At 32.9% G+C, this 27,389-nt stretch overlaps 1 protein-coding gene across 1 annotated transcript in view; it reads left to right on the forward strand.

The window, feature by feature from the left end:
* The window catches only part of LOC132722069 (transient-receptor-potential-like protein), a gene marked incomplete at its 3' end in the record, with an annotated part of 91,085 nt that extends 77,341 nt beyond the window's left edge, over positions 1-13,744 (forward strand). The window contains exons 2-6 of the mRNA XM_060706491.1: positions 4,845-5,832; positions 9,435-9,777; positions 11,408-11,849; positions 12,609-12,804; positions 13,523-13,744. Coding sequence (XP_060562474.1) covers positions 4,861-5,832; positions 9,435-9,777; positions 11,408-11,849; positions 12,609-12,804; positions 13,523-13,744 — 2,175 coding nt within the window. The remainder of the gene's footprint in view (positions 1-4,844; positions 5,833-9,434; positions 9,778-11,407; positions 11,850-12,608; positions 12,805-13,522) is intronic.
* Between the last annotated feature and the right edge of the window lie 13,645 nt (positions 13,745-27,389).

Genomic DNA, 27,389 nt, shown 5'->3' on the forward strand with positions numbered 1-27,389 from the left:
ACTGACGTTTAAGATTGTTTATATTACGAACATATTTCACTGATGTAATGGGAGGAAACATTCGCTTTCAACATACTTTAGAAAGAGATGATTTATTTAATATTTAATTTAAATTTAGATTTTCAAGCTGTATTTATGACCTGTCTACACGCAATCTGTATGTAAATAAATAAGTTCAAACAGAAACAAAAATAAGATTAAGATTTATACTTTTAAGCTGGTAAATAGTTTCAGCAACTATGTAATAAATTTACAAGTAAAGACAAAAAAAATAGTTACTTAATGGATTTGTAAATTTAGTCTACATTTTTGCATGTCTTTTCGGATTCTTTATCCTCAGTTGACTTATTTCCTGATGTTTATGATAATGATTTAATGAACATTTGTGATATGAAGAGAATGCCTTGGGGAGTGTTTGTGTCTTTGAAAAAGAGGTCTTGTTAAGTTGGTTGTATAATCATAAGAATAATTTTTCAATTTCAAGTTTAATAGCGTGGCATATTTACAATGTTTACAGCAAACAAAATAGATGCATCAAATGAACAAGACAAGAAATTTACAAATAGAAAGAGCAAAGCAAATGATGGAGATTATGAGACTGCCGAATGATTAACATTCTATGGAACGATATTACACTGTATTACATAACAAAAATGCGAAACTAATTTGCAGACAAAACATAAATCTTACAATGCTGTATAAAACCATGTTGAATGTTGAAAACAAAATATGTTAAATTTTGTTGACCATCAATGGTTTAAACATATTTATTTAAGCTCGATTGCGAAACAAGTTCTTGCAACTTATATTAATCACTTTCGAGTCCGCTTCCTGGAACCAACCAGTACTGGTATCATATGGAGAAACATGGTCGTGACCCGAGTGAGCTCGAACCCATGATCTCTGGGTTGACCATCAATAAGAAAACACAGGGGTATTGGTAGCCATGCCATAGCAATTTTTAAACAAATGCATGTTAAAAAGGTTGTAACTATAATATTGCTTTATTTAATATTTATACATAAAAAAACACGTTTGTTTTCCGTGAATGTCAAGGTTACACGAATACCATAGAGACGGGGTAACATGATACGATTTATGAAACCAGAGAGAATTAATCAGACTGTATGCTTTTGCAAATTAAGAAAAAATGGCAAGACTTTTTTCAGATTGCTAGTTTGGATCAATATATTTTTAATTTTGCTTGGTGATGCATTTTCAGTTTCATCCATAACATATTATAAAAAGCTGTATATTTGGTTTTGCCAGTTTATTTTTTCGTTTTTATTATACGTTTTATTTTTTTCTTGCGTACGAGAGATCGTACGTCCATATCTTTCTTAATTTGTTCCTTTAAATTTGGTCAATCGTTTGTTTGTGTGTTCGTTCAATTTATGATCGCGTGTTCGTTCATCCGTTCGTCCGTTTGTTTGCTTATTTGTTCGGGTGCTTGTTTTTTCCTTCATTTGTTTTAATGATTGAATGATACAAACACCACCAACAACATCAACAAAACCCAACCAACCAACAAAACCATGAAACAAATTGTTATTCGACGTATTTTTATTCTACAGTACAGAGTATTCTGATAATAGTTTTTCAATTGCTTTTGCTTTAACTTACTCACATAGAAATAAAGTAAGGACAAAATCAAATATAGAATATTAATTTAAAAAATACGATTTTCATTCTTTACAGTCATTAAAAACATTAAATATCATACTGAAATTTCAGCAGATATTCTCTACCACGCCCTTTTTAAACCAGTTTTTGTTAACATTATGATTAAAAAAATGTCGTACAAGTATATTAAATAATTAAATAATCTATTTCATTAATTCATAAATTCTTATCTGCGACAGAAAAAAAGCAAATTTTACTCAGAAATTCTCATGAGTGTTGATTCATTAAATGATAAATCAATATTTATTTTTCCTGGTATATTATACAATTAGAAATATGTGGCAAAGTTGTTCCATAAATGTACCTTTAAGTTATTTAATCTTTTCTTCATTAAAGATTTTTCATATTTAAAACTGACAAATTATTACAAATCTATGGAATTCATTTGAATAAATGTACCATATATTTAATATTAATAATAATTTCATTTTCTTACCTTAAAAACACCAATTAAACAAAATATAGCCTTCATTGTCCTTGAACGAAAAACATACACGAAATACAGGTGCAAAACAATAAAATCGTAAACTTCTAACAGCATTGTTGTATGATTTAACAAAACAGAACTATTCTGTTTTGTTGTATTCTGTTGTATGATTAAAGCCATCACAAAAATATATATTAAACATTTATCAACAAATTAAAGAAAAAAACAACTCAGTATTTACTATTTTGTCGACTAATTAAATGCTCGTTTTTCTTAGGGACATTTACCCATTAAGGACTCGTTATTTTTTGTGTGTATATTTAAATATGACAAGCATTTTATTTTTCTAAACAGATTTTCAAGCTCTCAGAAAAGCGATGCGTTTCAAAAATGGTTCATCATTTAGTTTTAATACTTATACTTAAATGACATGATAAATACGATGTATTCAACAGCCAACAAATATTATTATATAGTGAACTACATGTATATAAATACTGTAATAATGTTTGTTTTCTCCGACCGACCAAATTTAGTGGTGTATTACCGCGAAGCAGATTTTACCACTACATATAATCATATTATAGAAGCTGACTTCTAAACGTTTCAGGACATTTTACTGGAGTTTTTATTAAAAACAAGCGACAACAATAACAACAACGACAGGAACAACATCAACATTGGATTGCTGTTTCCTGACTCATTGATCTTTAACTTAAATGCTATCAGGGTCTCGGTGTTATGTACAATATTTATTATATATGTATTTTTTTTATAATACTTTGGCCTCCTTCAGGCATGAGGTCAATTTTTCAATGTATAAGATTTTTTTAAAAGTAAGACAGCATCACTCAATAAGGAAGAGAAACACAGACCATATTGACACAACTGACAACTTTACAAATTTCACTTTTTTACGTTTCAATGTTCAATTCTGCCAAAACCGGTGGTAGGAGGCGTGGATGGTAGCTTAATAATATCTGTCATATTTTGCGGTTCGGATCGGAATATCCGTCCCGAGGTGATCCGCCCATTGGGCGGTAACGAGGCTTGCCGAGTTACCGCCCATGGGCGGGTGACCGAGGGACGGATATTCCGATCCTAACCGCAAACATATGTCAGATATTTTTTCTTGCATATTCTACCATATTCCATTATATTTTAAATTCTTTATCTTTATTTTCAATGAAAATTTATATCATTACAACCGTAACTACTTTCATTCAACAGCGTATGAATTACAAAATCATTCATAACGGTAAAATGACGTCATTTTTATCGTGCCATTGTACAGCACGCGACTCATCTGGAACCCCCATGCCAGATGAAATTTCCGGCATTGTTAAAACTAACGGAAACGCCAGTCTGATATGCAAGAATGCAATTTCAAGTACCGTCCATGAAAAGGCTCGATCAAATTGAGCCAGTAACATTTTCAATTTTGAAGTTTTCGGCGTTCTTTAGGGATTCTGTTTTTTTTTCCTCTATTTTATGTAAAAGTGACAACTTATTTAGATCACCAGTTGGAAAAAAACTCATTTTGTAATAACATTCATAAATTGAATAACACCAGATTGCTTTCTTCTATTATTATTCATCTATATTGAAAACTTTATATTGTTTGAGAGATTTATTAGCTCCATAGAAGTATATTGGATTTTTCTTATTGTTTGAAAACAATAGAAAAAAAATGATATTCATCGCCTAACGAGCCGGTATTACAAAGGTTGCAAGTTCTTTATTTTCATAGTCATTCTGAAGAAAGTCTCGGCTAAATATGAATCAAATATATGAAAATAAATGATAAAAAACAACAAAATAACAACTTTGAATATAAAAGTAATACAGATATGTTTATTTTGTTTTACGTCATATTGGTCTTATTTTTTTGTTGCACTTAATTCGTTTCTATTTTCTAATTCTCTTTTTCTTACGTTTCAACAGCAAAGATTTTGTATCGCAAAATAATAAACATTAAATTTCGCAGAGATATTTCTAATTTTATCCTAAGAAATTATGACCTGTAACGAACACCATACATCTTGCTCACTGTTACTAACGAGAAGACAATAATCAGCGTCTCTGGTTACAGAAGTCATTCCATTATTTCTCTCAGATCTGTAATATTCTGATAAATACCGGATGGGAGTACATGGAATAGATATAATGGTGTATTAAGTGTAGTGTATTAAACATTTTACTGGAAACGTTTTATATGGCAATTATTTGCTGCACGAGACGCTAATATGAATAGATATACATGTATTCACTTATCAAATCTGGTATGTTGTATTATATATTGTATTGCTGTTTTATAAAAGAAAATGTTATTCGCAAATGAATATTGTAGATAGACTTAAAGTCACAATATGCTCATATTTTCATTGTCAAGTTGAGCTGAATTGACTATATATTTCAAAGGATCGACTGTTGTTGTGGTGATTGACCAACAGTTGATACTGAAAAAGGTTTAGGATAAAATTATAAATCTGCCTAAAATATAAAAAAGACTGCCCAACTGTTTTACATAAATTGAATGTTACAGGTAAATTCGGATGGATATTTAAAGAAGTTTCCTTGGGTCACCTGACTTATTGATTGTTCATTCAAAGTAAATTATGAAATTGAATGGAAATATGGCAATATGTATATTTACTTTTACCTGTCCACTCAGAATATACACTTGGATGGGCATATTGTCACTTTAAATATATTTTTTTCTTTATATTTTCAGCAAGGGATGCAAAGGTATGCCATTTACAATGGGGAAGAAATCAACAAAGTCAAGAAGCAGTAGAGGCAGCTCAAGACGGTCCGCAAAAGTGGCGCCAATAGCCATGCCTCTACAACCAATCAAATGCTGCCAAAGGATAGCGCCAAAAGAACGGTTGTTTCTTGAAGCAGCCGAACGTGGCGATAAGCACACCATGTTCCGATGTCTTCATCCTCCGTCACCAGTAAATGTCAATTGTACAAATATGTTAGGACGGTCAGCTATTCAAATCGCTGTTGACAACGAAAATGTTGAAATTGTTGAACTTTTGTTAAAACAAAATGGCGTCAAGATTGGGGATGCATTATTATACGCTATCCGCGAAGGAGTATTTAAAATTGTGGAAATGTTAATAGACCATCCCTCAATTACACCGGAAATGCTAGGTACCGAATGGTACAGGTCAAAGTATGTTGGAGAAATCGGTGATTCAGAAGAAAGTAATGATTACTCCCCGGACATTTCTCCCGTAATTTTAGCAGCTCATTGCAACCAGTTTGAAATCCTTCAGCTTTTGCTCATGAGGGGAGCGGTCATTGACCGGCCCCATCAATTGTCTTGCTCATGTCGAAAATGCCAGGAAAAAGTCACTGAAGATGGTCTGCGTCATTCCTTAAGACGAATCAACACCTTCCGTGCTCTCGCCAGTCCGGCTTGGATATCTTTAACGAGTTCTGATCCGATTCTTACGGCGTTTAAACTTTCATGGGAGCTTGAAAAATTAGCACTACGTGAGAATGAGTTTAAAGACGCGTATTTAGCTCTAAGCAATCAGTGTAAGAAATGTGCCTGTGATTTGTTGGACCAATGTAGAAGCAGTGAAGAAGTCATTGCGGTGCTTAACAAAGGAAATGATAGCGATTCTGATAGTGATGAATGTGACACTAATGCGGACGGTACCATGGCGCTTTCCAGGCTTAAACTGGCCATTAAATATGAACAAAAACAGGTATGCGATTTTAAAGTATTTTTCATTCATGATCAAAATGGGCTTGCGATTTTGTTGTAGAATCAATAAACTACAAAAATGTAGTCTGTGTTGATGCCATCGACAGTTTTTACTTTCTGCCATCTCAAATGCAAGCTAGATTAGCTTGTTATTGAAATTTTGGCTTAAAACCAACAGTGGTGAGGGGCAAGTGGTTTGAAGTCAACGACCCTAACCATTTGTCCGCAGATGTGTAAAAATTGTTCGTACGTAGAATGCAATTATGTTGAATAAATATGTTTTAACAATGATCACCAACTGACACTGCATTTTTTTTGCTGTTATTCTTTGATTAGAAATACTTTATACTAATAACTGTTCTTTAATAATTTTTTTCTTAGGGCCCATTGTCACTTTTTTAAAATGTTCTTTTATTGTTACAAATGTGCCAGAACATTTATTGCCCATTAACGATATTCAACGCCGTCAGAACACGTTGCGTGCACGTCCTTGCGTCGATGCAACTGGTAGATAAAATTGTGTACTATGAAATACATGGTACGATAAGATAAATGAATGAATTGAATCATGAAAATTGATTGGACAATAAAACGTAGATTATCTGATACAAACTGTTGAAATCAATTCCATCTCTGATATATCTTCTATCAAATAATAAATGATGTAATGTTAACATAGTTGTTGCTTGATTCTAACTCAAAAATACTTAAAAGAATATCAAAGATTTAATAAGTTAAAGTTCTGACGTCATTTTAGTGGTTATACGTCCTTATTTTGTATCAGTTTGGAGACCTTTCTTGATGTGTTAGAGTTAAAACGAACACCACCAATACATGCACAGTGCATTAACTGTGGTGCTGGTGTAAGTTACCCGGACTCAAGGTTCTGCATAAAAATAGAGCATGCTCATTGATTGGCAGCATGTATTCTTGGGTTAATGTTTTGTGACGACAGGGAAAGTAATGACGATAAAAATGCCATACTCAGACGATCATACATTGGTTACTTTTCTATTTCTAGGATTTCATATTGTTTCGACAAGGAACGTGTTTTTAATTAAGTCTATGAAACAACAGAGAAAGAACATCAAAACACTCGGCAATCTGATTTATATCCGGATGGACAAATCAGATAGCTTCCTGTTTCGATGATTTTTTGTATTACGTCTTCTATCCTTCTATCAAATCATGTATGCTTTAACTATTGAAATATATTAATTTGCACCGATCCTTTTCGTTATTATATAGCTTAATGGGGGAAATAAACGGTTTAACCATTCTTTAAGCACAAGCAAATCACGAAGTTTAGTGTCTTTTTAATACGATATCTTTTTCTTCAGTAACAGATACGTAAACATCGTGACAACTATAATACGATCATGGCTAGAGTTTATGTTTAATATCTATTTATAATTGGATATTAATGAAAACAAAGTTTTGTTATAAGCTAGAATATCATTTTTCCCCCTCCTCATTAAAGGGTAAGACGCGACTTATAGCTGTCTCAAATTTCCAGAAGATTCATTTGAAATGCGAATGAGCTCGTTAAGTTGTATAAAAACCCTGATAATTTACTTTTATTAAGATCTTAAAAATGTATTTTGCTACACAACATAACAGATAATGAGGAGAATGTATGTACTTTTTTCATGAAAAAAAAATAAAAGAAAGGTCATAAGGTTATTAATAGATAGTGTATCCCTTAAAAATGAATTAAATTTGACGCAATTTGCATTTTTTTCGCAAACACATTGTAAATATATTATTACGTTAATTGCTTCCTCCGTTCGTTTTGATACAGTTTTGTTTTTATAGCTTTACATAAAAATTTACGATATGTATTTTTGAGTTCTTTTCAATCAATTTTCCATGAAATCTCTTGATCATTACATGTTAATTTATATTTACACAGTTCCTATATACAAATTTAATTTTGTGAGCCGTTTTTTTCCTTAATGTATAATGTTATAAAAACAGCATGCAATCCTTCGTTCATGAAATAATACAAGAACCACCAAGTCCCACCAAGGTCTTTCTGAACCATTTAAGCTGGAAAGTCGTTATATGACCTTGTGTCGGTGTGATTAAATATCCACCACTACCATCGACAAGTACACGTATTGTTATTGGATTTGGTTAATGAAAATATTATCGCAACGCAAAACGAACCCTTGAGAATTTTCAGCGATAAGCTATTTTGATAAGCCTGGATTGTTTGTATAAATCAGCATTTTTGATAAGCTTGTGTTAATGTAAATATAAAAAACATATGCTTAGTAGCATATTATGTTTTGTTGTAATGACATTTAAATGGCACAGGATTGTTGTCAATATTTAAGGGAAATTATTGTCGAGAATAATTAGATCTTCGTGTATAATAAAGCAGAGAGTTTATCCGTTTTTAAACAGTGAAAATGCGCAGTCATTATGACAGTGCAAACAACATGCAGATTGCGCAAAAAACATAATTTGCACGATATTCTATGGAAGCGCGTGTGGGCCATAGCACGGCAAAAATGCATCGTGTAATCGCGCCACACTAAACATATTAATTATAGTCAAATAATATCAAATAAGTACCTAAGTAATATTTGATTCATTCAGTCGTTAGCATCCTCTTACCATTTTTTCATATTAACTCTTTTTAAGTAAATAAGACTGTAATAAAAGGTCCACAGTAATACAATAAATAATTATGTTAATAATAATTAGTTTCAGACATATTTAGTAACAAGCCACGATAAAAAGCTATATAATTATATGATAGTTGTTAGCAAATATGACAAGCATGATTCGATATTACATTTACAAGTATTAAATAGCAGATAATAATTTTTTTTCTAGAACAAAATATTATTATTCATCATATAAACATTCGTACTAAACTCACAATTGTTTTCAAGCAAATTTTCATCAGAATCCCCAAATGAAAGACTTCTATTGTTTGTATCAACATTTTAAATACTTTTGAAAAATGCTCCCATTGTAGACCAATACATTTTAATTGAATAAGTAACAATTTTTGCAAGAAAAAAAATTACAAGGCAAACCAGTTGTATAAGCTAAAACATTATTTTTAACTGAAAGAAGATAAGGAAAATATAACACCTTTTTCTACGTTTTCTTCTCTCCTTAAGGTTTTTTTTCTATTTTGTTTGATCTCGTGAAAAGCGGCGGTAATTTGTACTTTATAATATTGTACATTTGTAACAATGCTTTTCATTGGATAATCGTGACGTTAATATAATCACTCTAGATGTAAAGCTATGGAACAATTTTCGTTTTTTCCTCAATCAAAGAAATCATGTTGTATTGCATTTTCGTTATAAAGAATATGGCCGTATATGAAAGGTGTTTTTGCAATATAAACCTCGCCTCGCGACTTAGGTTGCCTAAGCTAACAACCGTTCATATATAAAACCATGTAACTTGTTAAAATCTTTATAACTAATAATATTACATGGTGAGTCACGTTATTATTTAAGAACAACTGTACATTTAACGGACAATGCGCATGCTCAAAAAGACTTCCGTTGAGTTCATGTCGTATAATGTACATATACATGTAGTTTTAAATTCTAAACCATTTGATCTCTATTGCAGTTTGTTGCCCATCCAAGTTGCCAGCAGTTGCTTACCAGTATTTGGTACGAGGGTCTCCCAGGGTGGAGGAAGCGAAACACCATATCGAAATTCACAATTTGCCTCGGACTATGCCTAATTATGCCATTTATGGCCATCTATTATTGGACTTTCCCACTCAGTAAAATAGGAAAGCTTTTACGAACACCGTTTATGAAGTTTTTATACCACAGTGCATCCTTCGTGACGTTTCTGGTATTATTAATGTGGGCGTCTACAGAGATCTCGAGTCTGAAAGACAGGGAAAACCTACGAGGTCCACCGCCAACCACACTAGAGTGGCTTGTGTGTATTTGGGTAACAGGTCCGTTCATTGTTTACGTAGAATTTTTATATTTCTAGTATTTTTAGTTAGAGCATCCGTGGTTGATGACTTCAGACCACTTGTCCCGTTATATAGCAAGTAAAAAAAGACATGCCCATTATAGACCAACCCATTTTAAACAGTAATAAAAACTTTAAAAATTATAATTGTCTTAGTTTCTCTAAGATATTGTTTAAGTATCTAATCATCACATTGTGTATGTATTAGCTTCGATGAATGCATAACAAATCAAATATACAAATAATCTTTAAAAGACAATAGCTAAACATTCCCCTAGGTCAATCCACGAATTTAAGATCCAACGCAATCTTATTTCGTCTACTGTACAATTATTCATTATGTTATTTGCATTTATGTTTTTCACACAAGCAGACAATCCACGAATCTAAGAATACACAAAAAAATAGTTTTTTTTTCTTGGACAAAAACCACGAGATTTCATGCCCATGAATTTAAGTGAGTTCACGGCATATATTTCTATCAGCAACAGAGACAGGTTTTATCTATTGATTTTGAAAACGTAATAAGACTACGTGACTGTTGGCTGAAGGATGGCATTTAATCAAAAGGAAATTTTCAAGTAAAAAAAATAGAAACACGAGATTCGCGTGACATTAAATTCTGTAATGTAGATGTCTGTTAGAATAACATAACCATAAAAATATAATTCTGCTTAGTTCTTTGCCATGGTTACTAGACATGATGTAATTGTGCTGCGCCATCTACTTTTAATTGCGTATGAAAATATGAATACAAAAATAATAAGCATTATGTAAAAGGAACTATTTTTATAGGTGGCATAGCTTGAATATCTTAATTAAAATTCAACTGACAATAACACGGCTTTAACGTTCCATTATGCTCCAGAAACGCTTTTTATTTTTATTTCTCAAACATTTTTTTGTTGTGTTTTTTAAACAAAACTATTTATCTGAACATTCTTTTGCCTCTTTTTATTTTTGGCAGTTTGTACAGTTATAATGGTTGAATTTGTTTGCAAGTCAAATGATACTTTGTTAACATTTTGCTACCTTTAATGGCAAATTATTTCATATCGCTACTTTCCTCCGGAAATTCGCACCTAACATGGTCTAAACTATTACGTTAAAATACTTATGTTCGCTCTTTCTAAAGAAGAAAATATCTATTCGTTTCCGAGGCATAATATGCCTTTAAAATTATAACCGATATAAAATTGATTAAAATAATTTCTGAAAAATAGCTTTCCCCCCAACGATTAAGATATGAGATGATTACGTTTACATGATTATTAGATTAAAAATTACATAATTACTAAAACATGGTTACAATTAATTACACAATCGATACGAAATAATTACGGTTACGTGATCATGATTTCACTGTTACAATTACGATTACAGTGTTATGATTACACGATTACTTTTCCAAGATTACGATTGCCTGATTACAATTGCACGATTACGGTTTTTATTTGACGATAGACAGAATGTATATAGAAAAGCTCATCACCTAACATTTTCTTCCTGATGGAATTTTATTATAGGAACTATTTTCAATGAAAGTTTATGTTTATTTGTATGTCACGTGCCGGAAGTAGTTTTCATATCTATGTTTATCATCTTTACAGGGTTTATTTGGTCAGAATGTAAACAGTTATGGGAGGAAGGTCTAAAAGCCTACATTCGTCAATGGTGGAACTGGATGGATTTTATCATGCTATCCCTCTATCTAACGACCTTCACCTTGCGCTTTGTCGCGTATTTCCAAATGGAGTCTGGGAAATATGGCCCGCGTTCCATGGAGCGCAAGAATTGGCCGCTTTACGATCCAACGATGGTGTCGGAGGGACTATTTGCAGTGGCTAACGTGTTTAGTTTTGCTAGAATTATATTTCTTTTCCAAGCTGATCAGTACTTGGGACCTCTTCAGATATCTTTGGGATGCATGTTGATAGATATTGCCAAATTTATGTTGATATTTTTTCTTGTGTTGACTTCGTTTGCCTGTGGGCTTAACCAACTCTACTGGTATTACACCCCGGATTCTGGGAACCCGCCTTCTTTTTATACGTAAGTATACATATAAAACTATTCCCAATAGAAATAATAAATTATATTATTTGTGAATCATGGTTATCTAAAAGGACAGAAAAATATAAATACAAGCGTGTGAGTGATAATTCAAAGTAGATTATAGGACAATTGAAGGAAATGAATACGTTCTTTGTTATTTTACAATTATCGCATTATTTCATTTTCACAAGATTCCGTCTTAAATACAATTTATAAGTTTCATTAATATGTTTGCTTCTTTCGAAATTTCTGATACAGACGGATCCTACTAAATATGGAGTTAACTTTAAATTCATATCCTTAATACGTAAAATGCTTAAGAAATAAAAAAAATGATCGTTTCCTTAAAATAAACGTATTATTGTACAAAACATAAACAACTACAACAACGACAAACACACACATAATAAACTGTACATTAATTTAACATTCTCAGTCTGTTAAAATTAAACCTTTATAAACTTTAAAAAAAAATCTCTAATTTAAAATAATTTATTGATTAATTAAACGTAAACAGATACATATTGCTAATGCCATGTTTGGCAGACGACATTGACCAAGTTTCCGCTCATGGCATGACGATAGCACTATTCGGTTAAAAATGTGAAACAAAGTAAAAACGCGTACCATTTTTCGAGCTGAAACGAACCTGTTAGATCTAAAATGAATATAATTACTTAATCTGAACTTCTGTAATATTTTGTATTTATCTAATTATTTATTTATTTATTTTTGCAAATTTTATATATTTTCTAGTCTAGAGAACAGTTACCGGACATTATACTGGTCACTGTTTAGTCTGACCCAACTGAAGGACATTAAGATCAACAACAGTCAGTATTTTACAGAAACTGTAGGAGAACTACTTTTTATGGTGTATCACACAATGGCGGTTATTGTCCTCATCAACATGCTTATTGCAATGATGTCAAATTCATTCCAAGAAATTGAGGTAATAATTTACAATACTTTAATTAGAATTTAGATTTAATCTACGATTGTTTATGTTACAACTCGCACTTTTTTTCTTATATTTCAGAAGGGAATTATTTTTTTTCTGCGCGTGAATTTATACAAGAGATAGCTTTTTCGTAATTTTTCTAGCCTATTTGTTTTATTTACCTTAAGTCTGCTTCTACGAGAATTCATAGTCTGAACTATTAGCTTTTTAGTCAGAACTTATATGGTCAATTTTCTTAATATTTAAGAATAGCTTAGTCCAAAATGAAATACGTACCGGTACATTTACGATATTTAGCGTTGTAAGGACTGAATAAGAAAATACAAATGCATCTTGTATGCACAAGGTCAGAGGTATTGTTTGCTATAAGTATCGGCATAAATTTTTTTTCATGGTCGCTTTTTTTTCTTACTACGTCTTAATTACGTTATTAAAGAGTTATAATAAATTTGAATTTAAAATTATCATTGTCATATTTTGATTTCAGGTTAATTTTGTGTATAAATATAATTTTGTTTGATGCATCTTAATAGAGATTTGTTTCTAAACCACAATTTTTGCCACAAACCAACTACAACCACCCCCGTCCCCATTTAACTGTAAAATCTTTGGCAGGTTACTTTGTAGATATTGTTGCACTTTTTAATTCACTTTTCACAGTTTTAACAATCTAATATGGTTTCTGGATATCATAACTTTTTTTTTACAGAATCATGCAGATATGGAGTGGAAATTTTCAAGGTCAAAGCTATGGATGGGCTACTTCGACGAAGGCTCGACACTTCCGCCTCCCTTTAACCTCATAATTAGCCCAAAATCTATTGGATATTTCTTCCGGGCAATTAAAAATATATTTTGTTCATGTTGCAAGAAATCCTCTTTTCAAAATATCAGACGAAAACGAAACAAGTCTACAGAAGACAATATAAAGGTAATACTGTTGTTTTTGTATGCAAATATAGCTTATATTGACAACAATATCGAGTAATTCTTAAAAAAGGAAACACTTAGTTTATCATATAATATGAGCCGCGTCACGACAAAACCAACATAATGCGTTTGCGACCAGCATGGATCCAGACCAGCCTGCTCGTCCGCGCAGTCTGATCAGGATCCATGCTGTTCGCTTACAATACCTATAACAAGTAAATAAACTGATAGTTAACAGCATGGATCCTGATCAGACTGCGCGGATTCATGCTGGTCGCAAACCCATTATGTTGGTTTTGTCGTGACGCGGCTCATATGTTCGTTTCAGTTAACGCTGACGTCAATTCTTTACGTTAATGACATAAATTACCCAAAGGCTCCAGTAAGCATGTATATGTTGGCAAAATATCTGAAATTCCTACTTTCATCTGCAGACTTTCAGTACTTTGATTAAGGAATCCTTTTTAACTAACAACGAATATTGCAAACATTCTAATGTAATATGCACATATTTTATTTCACAGATAATGCAATTAGTTAGCTGCATGTAGTATTATGGTACAGTGTGTAAAAATATAACAAATTAAAATCTTTATTTCTGATTCTAGTAAAAATATAATGTTTTTAAAATCTAGCATATTGTCGAATGTCCTTTTGTCAATTGTTTATTATCATTTTTTCGTTTTCTTTCTTCTCAGTTTTTGTACTTTGTAGATAATTAATATCGGTATCGTTATTTTCTAGATTTAATTAGTTTATGGTCTCTTTCTTTCAACCATACTGTATTTTATCTTTTCTGTACATTCGCAGTGATTAGTTTCTTCAGTTCACTTTGGGTTAATTAGAATTTTGTGATCCGATTAGTATTGTAACGTCTGTTAAAGTTCACAATATATGTACAGCAGCCTTTATTCAGAAGAAAAATGAAAATATTTCCAGCAGTTTAAAGATACGACTTCAAAATTTCATATCGATGCGGTAGCTTTATTTGTATTTGGTTACCTTATTCGAGAATTGCGTTATTCAGCAAGTATGAATCTCTGGTTATTGTAAGGAGCAATTTAATAATAAGTAACAAATGATTTTCAAAGTATTTTAGAAAAAATAAGTGCTTTTTACAGTGATACCAAAATCAGCGCAATAGGTCGGAAAATACATTAATATCTTCAAAATTGAATTTCAAAAACAATTCGATTCATAGCCCAATCTGATTGTAAAATCATTGAAATGCTTTTCATTTTGGGGTCTTTCGCACAATGAAAATAATCATTCTGGAAAAAAGGGCGAAGAAATGTTCTGAAAATTTGCACACAAGTTGTTATATACATCAAATGATACACAAATCTCGGAATAATGATCAGTCCTGTCATAAGCCCCACCCCCCGTCCAAAAAAAAAAAAAAAAAAAAAAAAAAAAAAACCTCTCAGTGGAGTCCCTTTTAAAAGTAAGTTTCTGTTTAAATCTGTGCTTCATCAGGATTCGTTGGAGGTGATTTTTTACAGTCATCCGTGCCAAGAAAAAATATTAAGACATCATCAGAGGAAATACTGTATTTAACATGTTGCTTTTTTATGATAAATTATTTCACATTTATTGCTACTTTCTTCAAGAAACAAGCATCTAACATTATTTAAACCTTATTAACCATGTCTTCAGGGTAAAACAACCAAATTTAGATACTTAAAAAATGCTTTTTTATCTGAAGCTACATTTTTTGTCCTAACAATAAAACATTCTTGTGCTTAAGTATAATATACTGGCTTGGGAGATAAACTCGGCCGAAAATCAGTGTTTTGGGGGCATATTTCATTTATTTGTTTACGTATTCTGATGAATCTTGCACCATAATAAACTTCAGCTCTTCGATTTTCCGGTATCATCATAAAAGTTATATTTGGAAACATAACGGGTAATTTTGAGAGGCCCTGGAAGATGTACGTAAAAAGGATATTTTAAACGCACGCGAGTAGATAATTCCGGCTCTTTGTTTTTCTTCTTAAATGAGTAAGTTAAAACATAAAATAACATGTTTAGACATTTTATTATTTCTTTGCTGTTCATTTATGTCAAATAAAAAATATTTGTTACCAAAATTGTTGAGCATTACGTTAGTATAATGAATATCTATGATAACACGATATTAATATGCAACATACTATGTAACATATAAATCATTTTTACGTAAAAACTCATGCATTATCATTTATTAACATATAACGAAATATGTAGTTAAAGAATTAGTGATTCAAATTTATTTTTGCTTAGCTTAACAGAGTGAAGAAGAAATTAATTTAGTGGTATTCAACCTACACAATAACATATTAACGGAGCATTTAACACCAGTCTTTCAATCCATTCCACTTAAAGATTGTGTAATCAGCTTTTTTCTGAGTTAGCAAGACAAAAGTGAGTCTGAATTTCATCTACAAAATGTATACATAAACGTCGCCTGCTTTACCGGTAGTAGGTCAATATATAAAAGTACCCCAGTGCGTGCCTCAAAATGAGGATCTGCTGCACATGCGCACAACAATGGGATTCCCGTACTTTTTATAGGCATGTTTTGTAAACAAACAGGTAAAAGTCTGTGTTATTTTTTAAATATCTTACCAAACTTTACAAAATTTCCAGATATTGTCGAATTCCAGGGATAGTATGAGATGGTGAGCTTGATTAGATTAAAAATTCCGATAACTTGATTTAATTACAAAAAGCCGAGTTTATCAACCAGCCGAAGTTATCTCCCCAACCAGTATGTTCTTGTTTGATTTGCAACTTTATGCTACAAACACCACTAGGAATTGCATTTGTTAGTCTTAAATGTATCCAAGACGCTCACAAACAGATCGTAATCATACGGTTTTGACAATGATATCTAAATATCAACTGAAAATTCTTTTGTGAGTCTTAACAACCTAGATGTGTTTATTCGTGGCCTGGCGGTTAAGATGTCTGCCTCGCAATCCAGGGAGGGATCATGGGTTCGAACCCTAATAGGGTCATCGCTATGTTACTTCATATGACACCAGTATTAGTTGGTTCCAGGGAACGAAAAATGATTAATATAAGTTTCAAGAACTTGTATCGAAATCGAACCTAAAATAAATATGTTTAAACCAACATACATTTTTGTATTTAATAACAGAAATGAATCATAGATTCGTGGACGAAGAAGTAAAATTGTCAGAACTTATTTATCATAAATTTAGTGTCATAATCGTATGTACCACGATTTTCATTTTACTCATTTCTATTTGTTTGATATTTTATATTGAATGTGTTTATATTTTGTTTTTTTAGGGATTTAAACATTCCGAAAATTCAGTTTTCACGGTGAGAGTTTATTTTTTGTAGCTTTTTCGTTGTCTTTTTTCTATCTGTTTCTCCGAGCTTTTAAAAAAATTACATTTTGTATATTTAGATTTACAGTTATAATACAATCTTGTTTCAATTTGAATATAACCATTGCAGATTCCTTTGGTATCTCATTAATGAGATACTGGAATGTTTGTATATCGGTGAGATATAATGTGTGGCATCCACAATATATAATACAAATGCCTTCGCGTTGTCCTAAACACTTGTGACGTCAAGCTTTATCTGTCTTTCTCCTAACAGCGACTCCCTTCTGACTGTCAAGTAATACTATTGTTTAACCATCAAATATAGTGTAAATTCCCATTTGATATCTAGTGACAATGTAGGTTTTGTTTACCCCCAAGACATGCGTCTAATTCTGATGGTGTTATGGGGATTGTATGGGTCTTTCCAACTTTCTAACTTTCCTCAGTTTCTATCTATAAAAATTCAATTGACGCCTTACAGTTCTAGCAGATATGTGGACATGTAATGTTTCATTTACTTACAATTCATTTTAGTTATCTTTAGAGCTCATTTGTTACCGATCACCTCTTTTCAGCTTTTTGGGAATTTATGTATTTCCCGGACCTAAATCGTTTTGAGGAATTTGCAAACATCAGATGGACTCACTGTCAACAATTCTGAAGATTTCCTTTGGCTAACAATATATCATTCGCTAAAGAAATTAAAAAATCTTTTTGATCAGGTATCATTTCTTGCCTTTCAATTGCCTACTTTGAATCAGACGCACTATTTATGAACATAAAGGAAATAATCTACAGTAAAGAAAACAAAAATGACACTTGCTTTGCATCAAAGAGATGCATTAATAAAATAATTTATTTACCAGTACACCTCCATTTTGATGACTCACTTATGGCCACGTACTGTAATGTTAAATTAAGCCCGATTTATAACCTTTTTTAGACTTGTTAAGTGTTCAGTCTATATGCAATCTCAACTCATTTGAGATTACATAAAAACAAATGTTTGTACTGCTATCAAGAACTAGTTTCCCGATTCTTTTTCAAACTTTGCATGCTTTTCTTTTCTTCTTATATTTTGCATGTTCTATTTTATTCAGAAAACACATTCTAAGTTGTAGTTATCATTTGATGACTTTATCTCATAAATATCTCATAACATGTGAGACGAATTCACAACAATTTTTCAGAAATGCAGTTAAGCTTTTTCTCTTAATGAAAGTTCTATCATATCGCACACCCGATAGTACCACGTGACGATAGGCAAACCATGTGACCAAAACATGGCGACCGGATGTTTGATGACGGACATTAAAATTGCTGCAAATAAGAAAAAAGACGCAATATCCGAAATCATAGAACAGTTTTCCTTCTAAACAATTATTAAGCCTATTCTTTTTTCAAATGTCTATTTCTAGCCTTGTTGCAAAATTACTGGTGCAGCATTTAAATAACTCAATATTTTTACAATTTATTTCATTTTTGCACAATTCAAATGATATATGAAGGTGAATAAAAGAAATTATAAATTATGGCTAAACTAAATAAAACCTAATTTGATACGTTTTACTACATTCTAAAATAAAAAGTGAACAGAATCATTCATCAATAAACTTTTCTGGCAGTGACGTAGCAAACTCCCGTCAGTGATTACCTCCCTTGGCAGATTGTATCTCTGATAAGGGGAGATCACTGCATAGGATATTTGTGATAACTGCTACAATCAGGGAAAGTAACTGATGCTGAGAATTTGATATTTATCGAAGTCAGGTGTCTGTATTTTTCATGACTTCCATATAATCCTATCTTAATGTATATCTTTATAGCTAGATATATTAAATAAAACACCGCTTTATCAGCAAATTTTCTTGAAACTAGTAAATGAATGAAATTTAGACGATGGACTAAAATAAAAACTTCAATAAAACATTTTTAGACCTTTACTACACTTACTTTTATCAAACGCTCGTTCATAGAAGATTCAAAACATGAGCAATTAAAATCCCAGAAGATATATTCCGAACAACTAACGATATATTTATTATCAGTAAATTATCAGTATATGTCGTTATAGAATTTCATCATGTTTATATCATGTTAATCATGCTATTGGTGTCAAGGTTTCAAAGACTTTATGAATACTTTTTCGTATCAAAGAGACTGTTTTCAAAATCCAGTTTTGTGAAACAAATTTCGTAAAACCAATTTTGTAAAATCGGGTATGTAAAAGACGTATGTTCGTGTTTAAATGCTGAAAGAACCTACTGTAGTACATATACCATTTACTACATTTCGAATTTTAGACAGCGTTGCTCAAAATGTTTTGGAATCTGGTTTCAATTTTTAAATGTTAGTTAAATTTTACCATACATTCCAGAAAAATCATTCCATTGTCATTGAACATTTACCAAAGACTTCCTATTGTTCATGCAAATGTCAATATTTTCCACCACAGACCTATGATTTATAATCCAATTTTCATAGCAATCGTTCGAAGGAAATCAGCTTAAACATACAGCTGTTATCATTATTATTTCATACTTTATAAATGATTTTTAATCAATTATGTGAATAATAATTGTTTTTTTTCCCCTCGTTTTTCAGACCAGAGAAAGTTCATCTGTGAACCTGAATAACTCGCATCCAGATGGAATTGTAAGTATTATTTTATGACAGTATTATATAGCATTTTTTGTTAAAACTTAATTATTCTACACCCAATAATTTATTTATACAACATGGCCGTCCAATATTTAGTTTCTATATTGGATACTTAAGTATTCAGTATATCTAAACATACACAGTTAAGTTGCACATGTCCTTTCAAAAAGGAAGCCGTTAAAACAACGACAACTACTACAACAACCCAACCACCCTCTTAAAAACAGAAACAATAAAAAACTGAAATTACCGAATGTATAAATCATACTTGAAATTTATCATTAAAATATATCCTTAGTAACATTAGCGCGGTAATGATAAAAATATTAAAACATTTAAGAGGATACTCATAAAAACAAGTGCGTTTTAGAAATGTACCTTACATTTGTATATAATGCATTTTATTCTTCTTCTTTCACTTGTTTAAACTTTTTTATTTTATAAGCTTATAATATTATTAGTTATAAAGAGTTTTTGACAAGTTATATGGCAATATATAAACGGTTGTTTATATTGCAAATAACCGTTTATATACGGCCATATAATGTGTCAACAATGTTTACAAATAACGAATTTATAATACTGCAAACTTTCTTTATTAGAAAAACAATGAAACTAATTCACTTGTCGATTGCAGCTGTGTATATAGATTATATAAATGTCACGATTATCCAATGAAAAACGACGTTACAAAAACACACAATATAAGCTGCCGGGTTTCCGGGTTTCCTTTTTTATATATTTGTCTCAGTGCAGTGCTAGATATCGTAATAAGATAATATGCCATAGATAATAATTTAAACAATTTTCTCTGATAATATGAAACTTGCTAAAAAGCAACGTGCCTTTACAATGGAAACCTGACCCATACGTAATATGAGCCGGGACACGACAAAACCAACATAGTAGGTTTGCGACCAGCATGGATCCATGCTGATCAGGATCCATGCTGTTCGCTATCATTTTCTCTACTTGTTATAGGGTTTGTAAGCGAACAGCATGGATCCTGATCAGACTGCGCGGATGCGCAGGCTGGTCTGGATCCATGCTGGTCGTTAACCCATAATGTTGGTTTTGTCGTAACGCGGCTCATATTTCTTTGCACGGAATCTGTTTTCAATTAACTTACTAAGAAAAGTCATATTGGTTTTAATTAAAGACTACAATTCAATGTAGTTTGCAAATTTATTGGTCTGTAAAAGGTATTTGCAATGTATATAAAAGGTTAATTTACAATAATTATGTATTCAATTCAATATCTATTTGTATAAGATTCTCATTCCCTTAACAATAATTTCATATCTCTCGTATTAGTTATTATATTTTGATATTTTCACATTAAAGGCACATTATGCCTCAGAAACGAATAATTTTTTCCTTCTTTGGAAATGGCACACATGAATTTTATAGCGTTTAAATAATGGTTTAGTGCATGTAAGATGTGTTTTTCCTAAAGAAAGTAGGATAAGTGTGACATCATTTGCGAAATGTAAAAAGTAGTATTTTGACTGCCATTCACCATAACTGTACTAAATGCCAAAAAGCAACAGAAGAAAAAGATAGTTCAGGTAATTGCAATTGGCCAATGAGTAACCTTTGGTAAAATACAATTACATAATAAGTATATAAAAAGCTTTTGAGAAATAAAAACATAAAAAGTCACTTTTTCGGGCATAATGGGCCTTTAAGATTTGATGAAAGAACTGTCTTCGTTACTGTAACTCGTTACTTTAAATTGCCAATATCTAATATATCCCGTCCCTGTCCGACTTAAATTACTTCAGTAAGACTAAATAATATTTGCTTAGAAAACAAATTACTTTAGATATATAGAACACGAAATATAAACGAGAAATTTCTTGCTGAAATATATTTGCTATGAAGAGAATGTGCTCAAAACTCTGTACAATCCATTGTTTGGCTACGTCAATCATCTTAAAGAAACAATAACACTTTGATTGGTTTTTCTCTCTTATTTAAACAGAAAATATAATAACAATTCACACATCTTGTCAAGGAAAGCAATCCCAATTCAATTTATGTTCAAAATTGAACCGAAGACAAAACACATCAATATAAGAGTTAATCAATATAAGTGAAATAGTTTCTATTAAGCACGTGTTTCTTCTTGCTCAAGACAGTTAGAGCTTATGATTGGTGAATTTATCTTAAAAGAGCCCCGCTGAGGTCAAAAGCATAAGATTTGATAGGTTCAAGTGAAGCACTTAAAATGCAAATTATAAAAAAAATGCAGACAAGTTATGTGTACAGATATACATCAAATGATACACAAATCTCAGAGGAATGTTTACAGTCCCGTAAAAAAAAACAACAACAAAAAAAGAATCAGTGGAGTCCCTTTAAAAGTAAGGTTCTGTTTAAATCTGTGCTTCATACGGATTCGTAAGATGTGATTTTTTATTGTCATTCATGACAAGAAACAAAAATAATTTTAAGACATGAAAGCATGTAACATGTCTAAAAACGTTTCTGGGGCATAATGTGCCTTTAACAATACAGATTACCTCTGAAATATTCATAAGCCATATACGTATTTATACGTATAGTTCTCATAAATTTTAATTAAACTATAAAGTAAGGGCAGCCTATATTTTTACTTCAAGGATGTTGAACCTCTGAACCATTCATAATCCACTTTCTCTTCTCAAACAAATGTTGCCGATATACCTTTTGTGATCTTTTTTTCCCATACCATATTTCCTCGCATTCTTTACGAACACAGTATTGTAAGTAATGATAAAGACACATACTGACAGAGCTGTCTTTTAATTACGTCTGATAGTGATATAATTAACGTCACGAAGTAAAAACATTATTATGTTTACTTAACCTAAATAGTTACAATTTTGCGGACACTAAATTTAATTCTGTTTGATTATAAATTAAGATGTATACAGAAAAATGCTTTATCATGAAATTTTGTTTAAACTATAAACTTTCTCATAAAGTATCGATGGATGTCAGTATGCATTTTCTATGAAAGGTATCCAATATTTTATAATAAGTGGTCATGTACTCTGATCATTCCATACTACATGTACAACACGACTGACGTTTCCATTTAATGTGGAAATGTTGATTGCAGTTACCAAGGACTGAAATATATTTAGAAGACATAAAATCAAACTATTGTTTTGTTGAGTCAACACGACTTGAAATCTTTTAATCTAACATGAAACATTGATTAAATCACAACTGTCATCCATAGTAATAAATAGGCTAAGTGTAATGATGAGCTTTTAATAGTTTTCTAATAACTATGATAATAATGATAATGACATTTCACAAACTAACGGAGAAACTAGAAATGTGTCCATAGGACACGGGTGCCCCCACACTCCACTATTCTGTTAATCTTATGACTCCAGGTCAAACATCTTTTGTGCTACATTAGCCACATGTTGAAAACTAAAAATCTTTTACTAAGTAAAGGGCAAGGACTTTTCAAATACTGAATAAATCGGCAAGCAAACCCCAAGGTGCATAAGTACGCATGCTGACCAACATTTTTGTAAACTTTCAGGCCTACAGGTCAAATACTTTTTGAGATATATATGAACAAGTTGAAAATTGCAAAGTTTACTAAGTCAAGGCCAATAACTCGAGAGAAACTGGATAAATCCACCATCGATACCCCAGGTACACTACACATGCTGACCAACATTCCTGTAAAGTTTCATGACCTAAGTCAAATACTTACTGGGCTATGTGCGACACAAGTTGAAAATTGCAAGTTTTTACCAAGTCAAGGGCAATAAATTTGACCAAAAAATATCAATCCACAAGCAAACCCCAGGTACTTCTCACAACTTCACATGCTAAGCCGCATTTCTGTCCAGTTGCATGACTCTAGGCCAAATACTTCTGGAGCTATATGCGACACAAGTTGAAAATTGCAAATATATACTAATCTAATGGCAATAACTTTACCAAAACAAAATAAATTCACAAGCAAAACGCCAGGTTCACAACTGCACATGGTGAGCAATATTCATGTAACGTTTCGTATGTGAGAAGTCAGCAGTTAACAGTGAGCTAAGCAAAAAGGCATTACGATTTATATAGGGAAATCAATGATCTGCTGTTATGCTCAGCTGGGTAAGCAATCTAGCAGAGCATTCCAAAATAAAGTGTAGAAATGCTTTGCTGGTATGCTCAGCTGGGTAAGCAATCTAGAAGGCCATTACTAAATATAGTGTAAAAATGCTCTGCTGGTATGCTCAGCTGGCTAGGCAATCTAGCGGGGCGTTCCAAAATATAGCGTAAAAATGCTCTGCTGGTATGCTCAGCTGGCTAGGCAATCTAGCAGGGCATTCCTAAATATAGTGTAAAAATACTCTGCTGTTATACTCAGCTGGCTAAGCAATCTAGCGGGGCATTCCAAAATATAGTGTAAAAAGCTCTGCTGTTATGCTCAGCTGGCTAAGCAATCTAGCGGGGCATTCCAAAATATAGTGTAAAAATGCTCTGCTGTTATGCTCAGCTGGCTAAGCAATCTAGCGGGGCATTCCAAAATATAGTGTAAAAATGCTCTGCTGTTATGCTCAGCTGGCTAAGCAATCTAGCAGGGCATTTCAAAATATAGTGTAAAAAATGCTCTGCTGTTATGCTCAGCAGGCTAAGCAATCTATCGGGACATTCCAAAATATAGTGTAAAAATGCTCAGCTGTTATGCTCAGCTTGGTAAGCAATCTAGCGGGGCATTCCAAAATATAGTGTAAACATGATCTGATGGTAGCTCAGCTGGCTAGGCAATCTAGCAGGGAATTCCTAAATATAGTGTAAAAATGCTTAGCTGTTATGCTCAGCTGGCTAAGCAATCTAGCGGGTCATTCCAAAATATAGTGTAAAAATGCTCTGCTGAATTGCTCAGCTGGCTAGGCAATCTAGAAGGGCATTCCTAAATATAGTGTTAAAAATGCTCAGCTGGCTAGGCAATCCAGCAAAGCATTCCTAAATAAAGTGTAAAAATGTTCTGCTGGCAAGCTCAGCTGGCTAAGCAATCTAGCAGAGCGTTCCAAAATATAGTGCGAAAAATGCTCTGCTGGTATGCTCAGCTAGCTAAGCAATCTAGCAGGGCATTCCTAAATATAGTGTTAAAAATGCTCAGCTGGCTAGGCAATCCAGCAAAGCATTCTGAAAATTAGTGTAAAAATGTTCTGCCGGAATGATGAGCTGTCTAGGCAAACTAGCAGGGCATTCTTAAATAAAGTATAAATTTCGTTGGTCTGCAACTGATTATTTGGCACTCGTAGACTTTCTGAAATATTTAGTGCCAATGCAGATAATGACATTTTTGACTTCTACGGGACCCTCAAGTGTCTATTTCTTTGGTCTCCGACTGATTCTGGGACGATCGCAGACTTTCAGGAATTTTTGGTGTTAATGCAGATAATGACATTTGTGAATTTTTAGGACCATCTAGAGTCCAATCCGTTGGTCTGCGAATGTTTCTGGAACACTCGCAGACTTTCAGAAAATTTCGGTGCCAATGGAGATAATGACATTTTTACTTCAAAGGGACCCTCCTGAGTCTATTTCGTTGGTCTGCGACTGATTCCGAGTCACTCGCAGACTTTCAGGAATTTTGGTGTCAATGCAGAAAATGATATTTCTGACTTATTGGGACCTTTCTGAATCCATTTTTTTGGTCTACGACTGATTCTGAGGCACTCACAGACTTTCAGGAATTTTTTATGTCAAGGCAGATAATGACATTTTTTACTTCTAGGGACCATCCAGGATCCATTTTTTTGGTCTGCGACTTAATTTTGGACAGTCACAGACTTTCAGGAATTGTTGGTGCCAATAGAGATAATAACAATTTATGACATTTTAGACCATCCAGAGTCTATTTCGTTGGTCTGCGACTGATTATTGGGCACTTGCAGACTTCCAGGAATTTGCTTATGGTGCTTATGCAGATAATGACATTTTAGGGTATAAATGCTCTGCTTATGACTAAGGGGTCCTTAAAAGTAAAAAAGTCATGATCTGCAATGGCACTTAACATCCTGAAAGTCTGCGAGTCTCAAGGAATCAGTCGCAGACCCAAGAAATGTACTCTGGCGGTTCCCTAAAAGTCAGAAATGTCATTATCTCCATTGGCATCAAAATTCCTGAAAGTCTGCAAGTGTCCCAAAATCAGTCGCAGACAAGCGAAATGAAATCTGGTGGGTCGCTAGAAGTCAAAAATGTCATTATCTCCATTGGCACCAAAGATTCCTGAAAGTCTGCGAATGTCCCAGAATCAGTCGCAGACCATAAAAATGGACTCTGGCGGGTCACTAGAAGTAAAAATTGCCATCATCTCTATTGGCACCAAACTTTCCTGAAAGTCTGCAAGTGTCCAACAATACGCTGCAGGCCAATGAAATGGACTCTTAAAGGTCCCTAGAAGTCAAAAATATGATTATTTCCATTGGTACCAACCATTCCTGAAAGTCTGTGAGTGTCAAAGAATCAGTCGCAGACGACCAAAATGGACTCTTGAGGGTCCATAGAAGTCTTAATTGTCAATATCAGCATTGGCACCAAAATTCCTGAAAGTCTGCGAGTGTCCTTCAAAAAGTCGCAGGACAATGAAATAGTCTCTTAAAGGTCCTTAGAAGTCAAAAATATCATTATTTCTATTGGCACCGAAAATTCCTGAAAGTCTGCGAGTGCCTCAGAATTGCCTAGAAGTCGAAAATGTCAATTAAACTTTGGCAACAATAAATCCTGGAACTCAGAATCAGTCTGCCAACTGAGCATTCCACCAGAGCATTTTTTAACTATTTTTCGAAATGCCCTGCTAGATTGCCCAGCCAGCTGAGCATTCCACCAGAGCATTTTTTCACAATATTAAGGAATGCTCTGCTATAGTGCCTAGCCAGCTGAGCATTCGAGCAGAGCATTTTTACACTATATCTAGTAATGCTCTGCTAGATTGCCTAGCCAGCTGAGCATTCCAGCAGAGCATTTTTTCACTATATTAAGGAATGCTCTGCTATAGTGCCTAGCCAGCTGAGCATTTCAGCAGAGCATTTTTACACTATATCTTGTAATGCTCTGCTAGATTGCCTAGCCAGCTGAGCATTCCAGCAGAGCATTTTTTTACTATATTAAGGAATGCTCTGCTATAGTGCCTAGCCAGCTGAGCATTCCTGCAGAGCATTTTAACACTTTATTTAGTAATGCCCTGCTAGACTGCCTAGCCAGCTTAGCATTCCAGCAGAGCATTTTTACACTATATTTCGTAATGCTCTGCTAGATTGCCTAGCAGCTTAGCATTCCACCAGAACATTTTTACACTATATTTAGAAATGCCCTGCTAGATTGCCTAGCCAGCTTAGCATTCCAGCAGAGCATTTTACACTATATTTAGTAATGCCCTGCTAGAATTGCCTAGCCAGCTTAGCATTCGAGCAGAGCATTTTCTCACTATTATTTAGTAATGCCCTGCTAGATTGCCTAGCCAGCTTAGCTAGCCAGCTTAGCATTCCAGCAGAGCATTTTAACACTATATTTAGTAATGCACTGCTAGATTGCCTAGCCAGCTGAGCGTTCCAGCAGAGCATTTTTTCACTAAAGGTAGGAATGCTCTGCTTAGATTGCCAAGACAGCTGCTCACTTTCAGTA

The sequence above is a fragment of the Ruditapes philippinarum genome, unplaced genomic scaffold (genome assembly GCF_026571515.1).
Source record: "Ruditapes philippinarum isolate M1 unplaced genomic scaffold, ASM2657151v2 ctg4506_1_1_1_1, whole genome shotgun sequence".
NCBI lineage: Eukaryota > Metazoa > Mollusca > Bivalvia > Venerida > Veneridae > Ruditapes > Ruditapes philippinarum.